Genomic DNA, 11,296 nt, shown 5'->3' with positions numbered 1-11,296 from the left:
TTCTGTCCACCTTTATCGACCGGAATAACATGCAGAACTATCATGCCTCGGTCACCCACCGACTCTCTCCCTGTTTGTAAACAAATGACGTCATAGTGTTCGACAGCGCCACCAATTTGGTAGACCACCAAATAAGCCTCGCTTCAGAGTATGGACATTGAGGGCCAAGGAAGAGCAGGAGCGCCATCTTGTTTACGCTAGAGTCACTAAATAGGCTAAGCGTAGCTTATTTAGTGACTCTAGGTAGATTTGAACTGCGCAGGAAGCTGCCAAAAAGGAGAACTCCGACTTAACATAACAAAATAACAAAGTTTACTCAGACGTTTCGTCCGTCATGCGACGGACATCATCAGTGCCAAACTGAATGAGAGATTACACAACCGGTCGCTAGTGAAGGAGACGGGAGCAATACTCCCCGAACTCCGAACAATACTCCCATCTCCTTAAATAGCGACCGGTTGTGTAATCTTTCAGTTTGGCACTGATGATTCAGTTTGACACTGGCCGCTAGTTAACACTTGAGTAGTTACAAAGCAACACTTTGCTTTTGGTCTCTCGCAGCAGAATCTTGGATCAATCACGAGCCTATAGAGGAGTCCGAATGGTTTACGGCTTAGTAGCGCCACAGCCCGCAGGGAAGGTGAACATTGATAATGCACCCTAATGGATTTTTTTTTTTTTTCTGCTTATACCCTGCAATTGAAACTCAGTTTCTACTGAAGGACGGCAGGTAACTGGAACGTCAATAATACCACTGCGCCAAAAGCCAATTACTAAGTCAATTAACTCGTAATAACGAACCACTCGTGAATCAAAAGCCAATCACTGTTATTGCAGGTCAACTGACCCGAAACTGCACTTGCTGCACAGTCCAATAGACCTCTACCCGAGAAACGTCATCAAATCGGAAAGGGGAGGGCTGGATTCCATGAGAGGGTACTTACTTGTTCGCTGCCTCGTATCGAAAGAGATAAGTAGGACCGAAGGTCGCGTCCCTTTCAGGGATTATCGTAATCCCCTCAAGACCATGGCTTTCGGGCGCGACCTTGTTCGCCTCTAGCCTCGAGCGTAGTTCAACTCTACCAAATTGGTGGCGCTGTCGAACACTATGACGTCATTTGTTAGCAAAATCGGAGAGGTCTATTGACTTTCAAGGGTTGCTGGCGCTGTCGAACACTATGACGTCATTTGTTAGCAAACTCGGAGAGGTCTATTGACTTTCAAGGGTTGCTGGCGCTGTCGAACACTATGACGTCATTTGTTTACAAAATGGGAGAGGTCTATTGACTTTCAAGGGTTGCTGGCGCTGTCGAACACTATGACGTCACTTGTTTACAAAATCGGAGAGATCTATTGACTTTCAAGGGTTGGTGGCGCTGTCGAACACTATGACGTCATTTGTTTACAAAATCGGAGAGGTCTATTGACTTTCAAGGGTTGGTGGCGCTGTCGAACACTATGACGTCACTCGTTTACAAAATCGGAGAGGTCTATTGACTTTCAAGGGTTGGTGGCACTGTCGAACACTATGAAGTCATTTGTTTACAAAATGGGAGAGGTCTATTGAAGGGATGCACGGCCTTCGCTCGAAAGGAAGCACACCAAAAGAAGAACAAACATTGTATTGTGTGTCATTGCATTACTGCGTAGCGTTGGCTATCTCGCACTGTTTCCTGCCAACCGTTTCCTCACAGTGAAATGTGCTTGACGACAACTGCTGCTGGTAGACGGCGAATTCGCAGAGCTCCTGCGGGTCTATGTCCATGGTACCTATCCTTCGCACAACAGATTGCACGACGCAAAACTGCTGGCAAAATCGGCCGAAGAACAATTTCTGGGCCTGCTCGTCCGGCAGGGGAGAGACCATGTCCAGAACGAGAGCCAATGCGCGGGACGCGCCGTACGCACCCACCGTCTGCGCGTTGTCGAGCGTCGGGTACAACTGCTTCACCTGTCCTTGGATGCATATCAGGAGATTCGCATAGCTCATGTCCTGCCAAGAAAGAGCATTATTTAGCGGGGTGTTCCTTTTTATTATTCGACCCATCTTCCACGCCACTAATACATCGCTCCCTTTCGGAGAGCACAATTACTCCTCACTCAAACGTCGTCGAAATGTCGACTGCCCCTTCGCTGGTTGGCAGAGAACAGGAGGGTCGTCTTTAGATTCTCACGCCGATAGTGACGCCAGTTACAAATAGATCTGAATAACGAGGATGAGTCTGTTCTGTCAGGGGAGTGAATCAGTGCCTATATTCCACAAGAATGCTCCGATGCTAATTCCATGCAGTGAGAAGAACGGTCTGGGATGTCACCTGGGGGCTTAATCTCTTCACCGTCGTTACGGTCGTTACAAGCTAACGAGTGGCGGGAAATTCAAAATGGCGGGCGGGAAATTTAAAAAGGTGGGCACGTGATAAAACACGTGTACGGCGCTCTTCGCGCGATACGTGAAGGCCGTGGTACACGTCACGCGCAATGTGTCACATGCCCACCTTTTTGAATTTCCCGCCACTCGTTAGCTTGTTACGTCCGTAACGACGATGAAGCGATTAAGCCCCCTGCATCGCTAACGTTATGGTTCACTGTATGCGTACGAAACACCAGTCACACTCCTCGCCGCAGTCTCCACCTCCAATATTCCCACCTAAAGGCAGATTCCTGGTGAGCGAAACGGCAACATATTTCTCCCACTGAAACCGAGGAAAACTCGAAAACCGGGAACCCTCAGGTATACGGAAAGGCCACAGCCACGATATGCAAGACGTTCTTGCGTATAGGGTACCGCTGCGCATGCGCAATCATGGATAAGCTATCTTATAGCTAGGGTTCCGAGTTTTCGGTTTTTATTTTTGGGCGTTTTCGGCGTATGTTTTTCGGTGTTTATTGATTTTCACGGAATCTGAGTTTTTCCTGGCGCGTACATGGTTTACCAGACAGTTATCGGGAAGTCCCAATGTAATTTCCGCACGACGCTTATTCAACATGGCGTTGTTCGCTGCGGTGGCTTTTTACGACTAACGAAGTATTTTTTTTTTCAAAGTTTTTTTTTTTTTTACCTGCGCACCAACAACTTGTTGGGCATTTATCTCTATCATGTACTGGAATGTCTCTCTGTATTCGGTGTTTTTAGATTGAAACGGAACGAGGGAAAATTTACTCGGCGTATTGTTTTTCGGTTAAAACCGAAAACTCTCACTAGAACTGTAGAATATGGGGGAAGATCGTTACCTCTGATCGGAGAGTGATTCTATGGAGAATTGCGTAGTATAATTCAGCGGCCACTCTTGCGCCTAGTGTTGCGTAGTTGATGTACTCATCTCGCTCTTGATTGTAGAACCATGGCTCCCACATAATCGCATTGGTGATGACCACCTTGGCCTCACGACGCGGAGGGACTATTACTGAAGGAAGTAGCTGATTCAGGAGGATCCAGCCGATTAGTTTGGGGAACATATTGGCGCTGGTTTTCCACTGCTGCGTCATGCTCACGTAGTTCTTTAGAAAATCTCTCGTCATTGTCGCCACATCCGCGCGGACTATGGGAGTGCCCGTGTCCGGAACGACCACCTTCAAGCTCTGCAGAAATCCTCGCGCAAGGCCGACGGAAGATGGATTCATCCACGTTTCACGGTGCAAGTTGTCCAGCATCCTCTGCCGAATTGCATCCACAAATGCGAGAAGATTAGCTCGTAGATTTGGTGTAACGTGTTTCAGGCTCAGCAGACTGATAGCGTCGCTCGTGAAGTACTTCATCACCAGGGCGATACATTTAGCTTGGTGCTCCTCCCCGGACTTTTCGTGCAATTGGACGTGAAAGCGTAACATGTTCGTCATGGCCGAGATGCAGACATAATAGACGCGCACTTCGAGTTTCGCACCAAAGAACAGGCTCGTCGCGTTCGCCACGGTCGCAAGGTTTGCCGTGCTCACCAAGGTGCGTTGGCGGCCGGGCAGAGTCTTTTCAATGGCATTCTTCCAGTCCCCAGTGGCCAGCTTGTTGGGAATCGTGGGAAGGATATCGAAGTCGGTGACCCTCGTTTCCTCGCCAACCGCTATCCTCGACAGCGAATGGAACGCCGCTTCAAATTTTTCCACGGCCACGACGAAGCCCTGCGCCGTTTCGTCCCCCAGCGACGTCAACGTCGCCCGAATGTATTTCTTCAATTCGGGGTCATCCGCTCCGATGTCTCGCCGAGCAGTTTTTGGGGAGAGCAGCTGAATCAAGGAAGGTCCTGCGTCCAGTTGAACGATTCGATAACCTTTCACACCTGGCACGGTAGTGGGCGTATCTGGCTGCGGTAGCGCGACGGAAAAGTCATAGATGGTAGGGATGCCTTTCTCAAGGCTGAGGCGGACCATGTAGGCGAAGAATTCACTTTCCAGATCCTCTCGTAGCCATTGTACCGGGGATAATTCGAGTGCCTCGACACTCCTGATTGCCAGTTTCGACCAGTCATCAGTCTCCCTGGTTAACGAAGGAAGTCCAAGTCAAAGAGGGATCCCCAACAACGCATTCGTGTTCTACACTCTAAGAGAGAGAGAAAAAAAAAACGAGTAAATAGGGAGTAACTGCAGCTTCTACTCCCCCTTGACTGCAATTACTCCCCATTTTACCCCCAGGACTGAAAGTCACTGAATTTCGCAAATGGTCTTCCGAATGCAACAGTCTACGTAAATATGTGCCCTTGGTCAATTGGATGGCATAAGGCTGTATTACTCAGCGAACTTGGATATTTTTCCCCCCATTCAGAGTAAGAAACAGTTAGCGCTTCTCTTTCTTCGCAAATTGTGCCCTATGTATATGTCGCAAGATTTTATATCACTCGACGTATCATGGTTGACGATTTGATTCAAAGTACTTTCACGCATGCACACGAATTACGTTCCTGGAACTGTTAGAACAGCGCGTGAAATGCAGTCTCCACTCTGTGACATTCATATACTCCCGAAAGGGACTATTTTTTGTGGCAATGTCCCCAAAAGGAGTAAAATTACTCTTTTTCTTAGAGTGTACAGGCGGGGACAAAAATTTACCGAACTCCCGGGCGGCGTATTTTTTCGCAGGTGCGCCACCCTAGCGGCCGCCGGAAGCGGGTGAGTTCACTGTTTCGGAGGGGTGGAAGGGTGTGGCATTAGCGACACACAGAGCATAGCTTCAGCTTCCCTGGCACACCCAAACGACAAAGGAACTGCCGCTGTACGCTGCCTGCGTGTTCCGCAAACTTTTGTCCCAACCTGTACATGGACGTATAATCCCACATCAAATATGCTCCCACTGCACGTACAGCACATCCAACCCGTTCCCGCAACTTCTCCCGTTACCGTGACCTCGCTTCAATAAGCGCCTGACTGGCGGCGAACATCGCAATCAGTACCGGATTTGACCGATGTTCTTTCGAGGGGTGGTATGACGTTGACACGCTGCCACTTGTCGTCAACACGTGTGAAAACATCTTCGGGTCGGCATTGCAGAGTCCGTTTTCACACGCGTGTTGACATGCAGCAACGGCATTCAACGTCGTACCACCCCTCGAAAGAACATGGGTCAGACCCGGTACTGGTTCCGATATTCGTCGCGTTCCCGAAAAATTTGTCATAACGCGGAACTGTCATATTAACGGGGGGAGGGGGGGGATATACAGAGGTTTCACTGCGTTGTTCCCCACACTCTTAAAAATGAACTTCACCACATAGCACGCTCCTAGCCAACCACCATCCCGAATGACAACGTTCTCGCCCCTGATTTGTTGAAAACGGGAGGAGGAGCCTATTTTGTGTCCATTATGCACGGCACAAAATAGGCTCCTCCTCCCGTTTTCAACAAATCAGGGGCGAGAACGTTGTCATTCGGGATGGTGGATGGCTAGGAGCGTGCTATGTGGTGAAGTTCATTTTTAAGAGTGCAGGAGTATATGGTCGTAAAGCGCGTATGTCAGATTATCGGGGGTCATATTAACGAGGGTTCACTGTAATTCATGCCTCACCTTCGGAAGTCGTAGCAGGATCGGTAGAAAGTGACGATACCATAGAAAGGGTCCACCTCTTTATCCCCAACCTGCCGCATGTACAGGTCCGTGTGGGCGAAACTTCTGACGTCCACGTTAATCTCGTCCGCGTACGACCAGTCCTTGGGCTTGTCTCGAGCCCTGCTCTGCCAGCCACCGCAAGAGTAGTTGTAGAACTCCCTGCACGGCGCGAAGCTCGTGTCTATCATCCGTTCATAAGCAGCCGTGGCCTTGATGCATCCCTCGCTCGTGCATGGAATTTGCTTCTTTGTGGACAGGGCGATTCGGCGCATGTATTCCCGATACACAAGCACACACACGATGGACGCCACGACTGCGATGAGCAGGACAGCGGCTAGAATAAGCGACACCCTGCGCCACGAAGAGCCGGTGGTTGGGTTGGCAGCGGATCTCCCTTGCGGTCTGCTGGGGTCCAATGGCGAAGTGCTGTGTTCGAAGCTGATTGGCGTCAGCAGATCTGGACTGACGGGGCTACTGCAAGCTGGAAGGGTAAGGAAAGTAGCTGCAAGCTCTCACTGTATACACGAGGGGGGTCGAGGAGTAGCTCCCTAATTTTCCCGAAAATAAGGGGGCAACATTTCAAGGTAAGAAGCATGTCGTTTCTGCTGTGGACCCATGCTAATTCTTGGGATTGGCTCGGTGACTTTTTTCTCTCTCTCCCCCTCAACCCTCATTACCCTCTCTCCCCTACACGGAGAGTAAATCAGTTTTACGCAAAAGGTTCCACAGTCAGAATGGCGACGTCACTATAGTTCAATAAAACTACGTGGTTGAGCATAAACAAATTCACAACAACGGCTACGCAACGCGATCGAAATTATAACGCAAAACGATTTGAACTGTAGCCATCCTATCAACGCCTTGTACGAATACTTACATCTGGCACCTTTCTTCGACCGTCCTGTATTGAGAAAAGGAAAAAAAGGGAAATCTTAGCATCGTCCGCCTGTCTTAGCTGCTCACTTTAGCTGCGCAATTTTACTTTCGGAACGTGTTTTACCGATTGGGACCTTCTGCGAAAAATGTTATAAACGGAAACAACAACAACAACAAAAATAAGCACGACTCTTAAGCGGTAACCGCATACGACGAATTCTCGACGGAGAAACGGCCACCGTCACCGTTTTTCCGGTGAGCCGACGCGAGCAATGGGAACTTCACCGATTTCTCGACGACAGCGGTGGACAGAAAAATTCGCCGAGCGGCAGCCAATAGGACAGCTCCACGCGCTAATGTTCCATGAGCGACCGTGGCGGGCATTTCGGATGCCCGTATGACCAACCTGTGTACTGGGGGGGGGGCTTGCTGTCGCCCACCCGCTGCTGTCTGAGGGCGCCACCGTCCGCCGCAGTGGAAATCTGTGCAAGCGGTTCGTCCCGCCGTTTTTTCGTCGAGTTGTCGTGCCGGTGGGAAAGTTGGCCGTTTTTCCGTCGAGAAATCGTCGTATGTGGTTACCGCTTCAGGGTGTGTTTTCTTATTCACCTCTGGCAACTCGGAGTCGGCGAAAAATAGCCAGAGTAGCCAGATTAGCGGAAATGACGTCATAACTCTGCGGCGAAAATTAGCCAGAGTAGCCAAGAGTAGCAACTCTTCTCTACTCTGCTCTGAAGAAGGGTAGCCGTCGTTCTGACGTCACACACAAGATAGCAGACGACGATACGTCGTCTACTACCAACCGTCCTGTTGACAGACAATTTCGGTGGTGTTCAATTTGGAAGTTTAGGACTGGTTGAAAACTGTCGAACATTTTCAAAATCTGCTAGAGCGCACGCATGTGCGGTAAGTTCCACCACTTCCACATCGTCTCGCCCGTCAGGCCAGTCAGCCATTTTGAGCGCAGAGTAACTCTAGCCGTTCGAAAATTACGGTCAAAGGTGGCTACTCTGGAGTCACGTGATGACAAAGGCTCTGTCGTCGTTACCCAACTCCTGGCTACTCGGGTTGAATAAGAAAACGCACCCTTAGTGAGTAACTAATCGGTTTCGACTGACATATTTCTTGCACAAGCAGCGTACGAATGTGCTCTTTCGCCCAGCTATATCCGGGATTCAATTACGTGTTACCTGGTTCACACACGGGGGGGTGACGGGAAAATAAGGAACCGCCGCAGAATAGACTTCTACCCGAGAAACGTCATGACATTTGTAGAGAGACCGAAACCGAAACAAATCAGAAGGGGAGGGGCTGGGTTTCACGAATGGGCATTTGTTCGCTGCCTCCTACTGAAAGAAAAGTAGGACAGGAGGTACACTCTTAAAAATGAACTTCACCGCATAGCACGCTCGTAGCCAACCATCATCTCAAATGATATCGTAATCTGCCCTGATTTGTTGAAAATGGGAGGCGTACGCCTTTTTTGTGACACTTATGCTGCTCATAATTGTCACAGAAAAGGCGTACGCCTCCCATTTTCAACAAATCAGGGCAGATAACGATATCATTCGCGATTATGGTTGGCTAGGAGCTTGCTATGCGGTGAAGCTCATTTTTAAGAGTGTAGGTAGGAAGGGTGTCGTAATCTCCTCAAGACCGAGGCTCTCGGGCGCGACTTTATTCGCCCCTAGCTTCGAGCGTAGTTCAACTCTACCAAATTGGTGGCGTTGTCGAACACTATGACGTCATTTGTTTACAAACAGGGAGAGGTCTATCTGCTCTTATCGATGATGATGAACGTCTCTTCCGTCACCCTCGCCTGTGAACTAGTCGGATGAACACTTAATACGCTCTGCAAGTGCGTCTCTGCGCATGAGAGGAGGCAGTGAGAGGGAAGAGGGAGGGCGCCGCCGTAGCCAATGGGGATTCCCGACTGGAGTAACCGGGAGAGGAGAAATGCGCAGAACGCTCGCTTACTTGCAGAGCGTATTGGCAGCTGGACGAAAGGCTTCGCGCAAGGAACCAATGAAGTACTCAAAAAACGACGCGGATTTTTTCTTAACATTTTTCCAAGGAGGTTGCGGTCCGTAAAGCAGAGGTTCCGAAAGCGTTCGAAGTAAGAGTTAGGAGTTGCATTTCGTTAATGAGCGTGCGCGTGCAAATGAGCCGCTCACGGCTGAGGTCTTGATCGGTGCCTCAGGGATGAAAAGAAAGCTTTCGAGAGAGCTACTCGCCCACCCACCTTCATGAAACACCCAGTATAAGCTTTGTCGATATAGTGAGCGAGGCTTAAATACATAATGACTGCAGGAGACGCGCAAAGAAACAGAGCAAAGAAACCTTTCAGTTAATGCGACGGCATCGTTTGAAAACTTATTGGGTGCTGTGGCTACGTTGCGCCTTCTCTTGTGCAATTCTAGGTCAGCCTTGCTTCTCTCGAGAAGTGCCTGAGTTCCAACGACAATTCATCGAGACATTTTCAAATCCGTTACCGGTACATTCTGGGGTCTCCACAGGGATCAGTTTTAGGACCCCTATTGTTCTTAGTACTCATATATGATATTGTTGATAATGTCAATGTCAACATAAAGTTGTTTGCAGACGACAGTATTTTATACGTCGAGTTACTCTGCAGAATTCCCTACATTTGATAACAAAATGGTGTGAAAAATGGCAAATGACAGTCAACGAGCATAAGAGGTTTTAGTGGCTAGGATCACGCTAGGGGCATTGCTGTCGCTCGTGTTCCGTCGTCTGCTAACCGATGTTGACTACGGTTCAGGGCTAATGCGGGTCCTCGCGGTGCGGATGTGACGACGCCGGATACAGTTGGCTAATAAGGCGTCTGACCGTCCAGATAGGGAAGTGCTAGCTGGCAGAATCCTGGCGAACGCGACACGAGATTGCTACATTTCGACGAAGCGAACACAAGTGCTCTGAATCTGGGAAAGAAATCTGCAGGAAACAAGCCACGCCAATTCGCCATTACAAGTTTAAAAGCAAATACCGACAGTATATAGAATGCCGGTCAGATTCGAAGGTGAAATACTGTCGAAAACTCTCAGGGAATATCCCATATAGTATAGGCAGATACAATGAGATTCACTCACGTTTCTTGGGTGATCTTGTCTTGTCAGCCTGACTCACTGCAAGAGGAAATCGAGACAGGCTTGTTAGCGTCCATGATTAAAGAACGTTATCCCAATATATATATACTTAGTTCAGGACTGACGCTGCGGAGGGCTTCCATATTGATAGCCGTTTTCTCCGTTTTCTTGGGATGAGGCGTCATCCTTCTTCCCCGGGTGTTCCAAGCTTCGGTGTTCCACTGCGATTGCGGCCACGACAGCAAGTGAGTGCGTGCCAAGAAGAAGAAGTGGCACGTAGCCCAAAGGCAGGAAACCCAGGGGGCGCGACATACTACTTCTTCTTCTTCCACTTCAGACGTTTGCCGTTGTCCACCAAGGGAGATTGGCCAAGGCAGACGATAACAGAGAGGCAATGCAATGTGGGACATATGTCGGCACAGTTCCCTTAGAAGTCGGCCCAGGACGCACATTCCCCCAGGGCGTCAGTCGTGACGTTGCCCACATACGTGAGGCCGACAACGGCAAGCCCTATCGCCATCACCACCACCACCACCAATGTGGGAGAGAGAGAGAGAGCGATAGAATACAAAAAAGGAAAGTGCATGGAGGATACATGGACTACCCCAAGCAGCACAATGTACTGAAAGTCGAATGCAATAGGGGTGGACGGTGTGTGTGTTATCGATGTTCTTTAGTTTCACGAGTGTGTTCAAGGCCTTCCACCTACCCGTCCACCCCTATTGCACTCGACTTTCAGTACCTGGGACGCTACCTAGAAGCGGTGAGAGCAAAGCGATGGACAAATGATGTGACGCAAGGGGTGTAGTTGCGTATCGGGACCACTCGTTTTTAAAAATCGGTGAAAGCGCTAGGAAGGTAAATATTGCATAGATGTGGAAGAAGGTCATATATTGAATCTGAAAATGGAAGAATTATAAAATTCTGTTGACTACAAGTTTCTTTATATACATTTCAACAACCCCATCTGATGCACTTCTACACTCTTAAAAATGAACTTCACCACATAGCACGCTCCTAGCCAACCATCATCCCGAATGACAATGTTCTCGCCCCTGATTTGTTGAAAACGGGAGGAGGAGCCTATTTTGTGCCGTGCATAATGAGCACAAAATAGGCTCCTCCTCCCGTTTTCAACAAATCTAGGGCGAGAACGTTGTCATTCGGGATGATGGTTGGCTAGGAGCGTGCTATGTGGTGAAGTTCATTTTTAAGAGTGTAGCGCAGGAGAAACACGGGAGTGCTAAGCCTAACGGATTCGAAACTTGCCATCTTGCAAAAGGTATA

The 11,296-nt window shown here is 49.1% G+C and overlaps 1 protein-coding gene across 2 annotated transcripts; it reads right to left on the bottom strand.

The window, feature by feature from the left end:
* Window positions 1-1,605: 1,605 nt before the first annotated feature.
* On the bottom strand, window positions 1,606-10,366 carry LOC135370640 (uncharacterized). 2 transcript variants are annotated; one of them, XM_064604424.1, is made up of 6 exons: window positions 10,135-10,366; window positions 10,013-10,048; window positions 6,907-6,930; window positions 5,988-6,510; window positions 3,232-4,468; window positions 1,606-1,993 (listed from the first exon to the last, which is right to left on the bottom strand). In XM_064604424.1, the coding sequence occupies exons 1-6, from the start codon at window positions 10,319-10,321 to the stop codon at window positions 1,640-1,642; spliced, it is 2,361 nt and encodes a 786-aa protein (XP_064460494.1). In that variant the 5' UTR covers window positions 10,322-10,366; the 3' UTR covers window positions 1,606-1,639. The 2 variants fall into 2 exon arrangements, with proteins under 2 accessions (XP_064460494.1, XP_064460495.1); XM_064604425.1 differs by having other exon boundaries at window positions 10,119-10,277.
* Between the last annotated feature and the right edge of the window lie 930 nt (window positions 10,367-11,296).

Source organism: Ornithodoros turicata, chromosome 10 (assembly GCF_037126465.1).
Source record: "Ornithodoros turicata isolate Travis chromosome 10, ASM3712646v1, whole genome shotgun sequence".
In the NCBI taxonomy this organism is placed as follows: Eukaryota; Metazoa; Arthropoda; class Arachnida; order Ixodida; family Argasidae; genus Ornithodoros; species Ornithodoros turicata.
This window is presented reverse-complemented; position numbering and strand designations above follow the sequence as displayed.

Excerpts from the sequence above, each read along its gene's own strand:
- LOC135370640 (XM_064604424.1), bottom strand. The coding sequence starts at position 10,321 with ATGTCGCGCCCCCTGGGTTTCCTGCCTTTGGGCTACGTGCCACTTCTT. Across the intron at positions 6,511-6,906 it reads GTCGAAGAAAGGTGCCAGAT|CTTGCAGTAGCCCCGTCAGT; the intron begins GTAAGTATTCGT and ends TTACCCTTCCAG. Across the intron at positions 4,469-5,987 it reads TCCTGCTACGACTTCCGAAG|GGAGACTGATGACTGGTCGA; the intron begins GTGAGGCATGAA and ends TTCGTTAACCAG.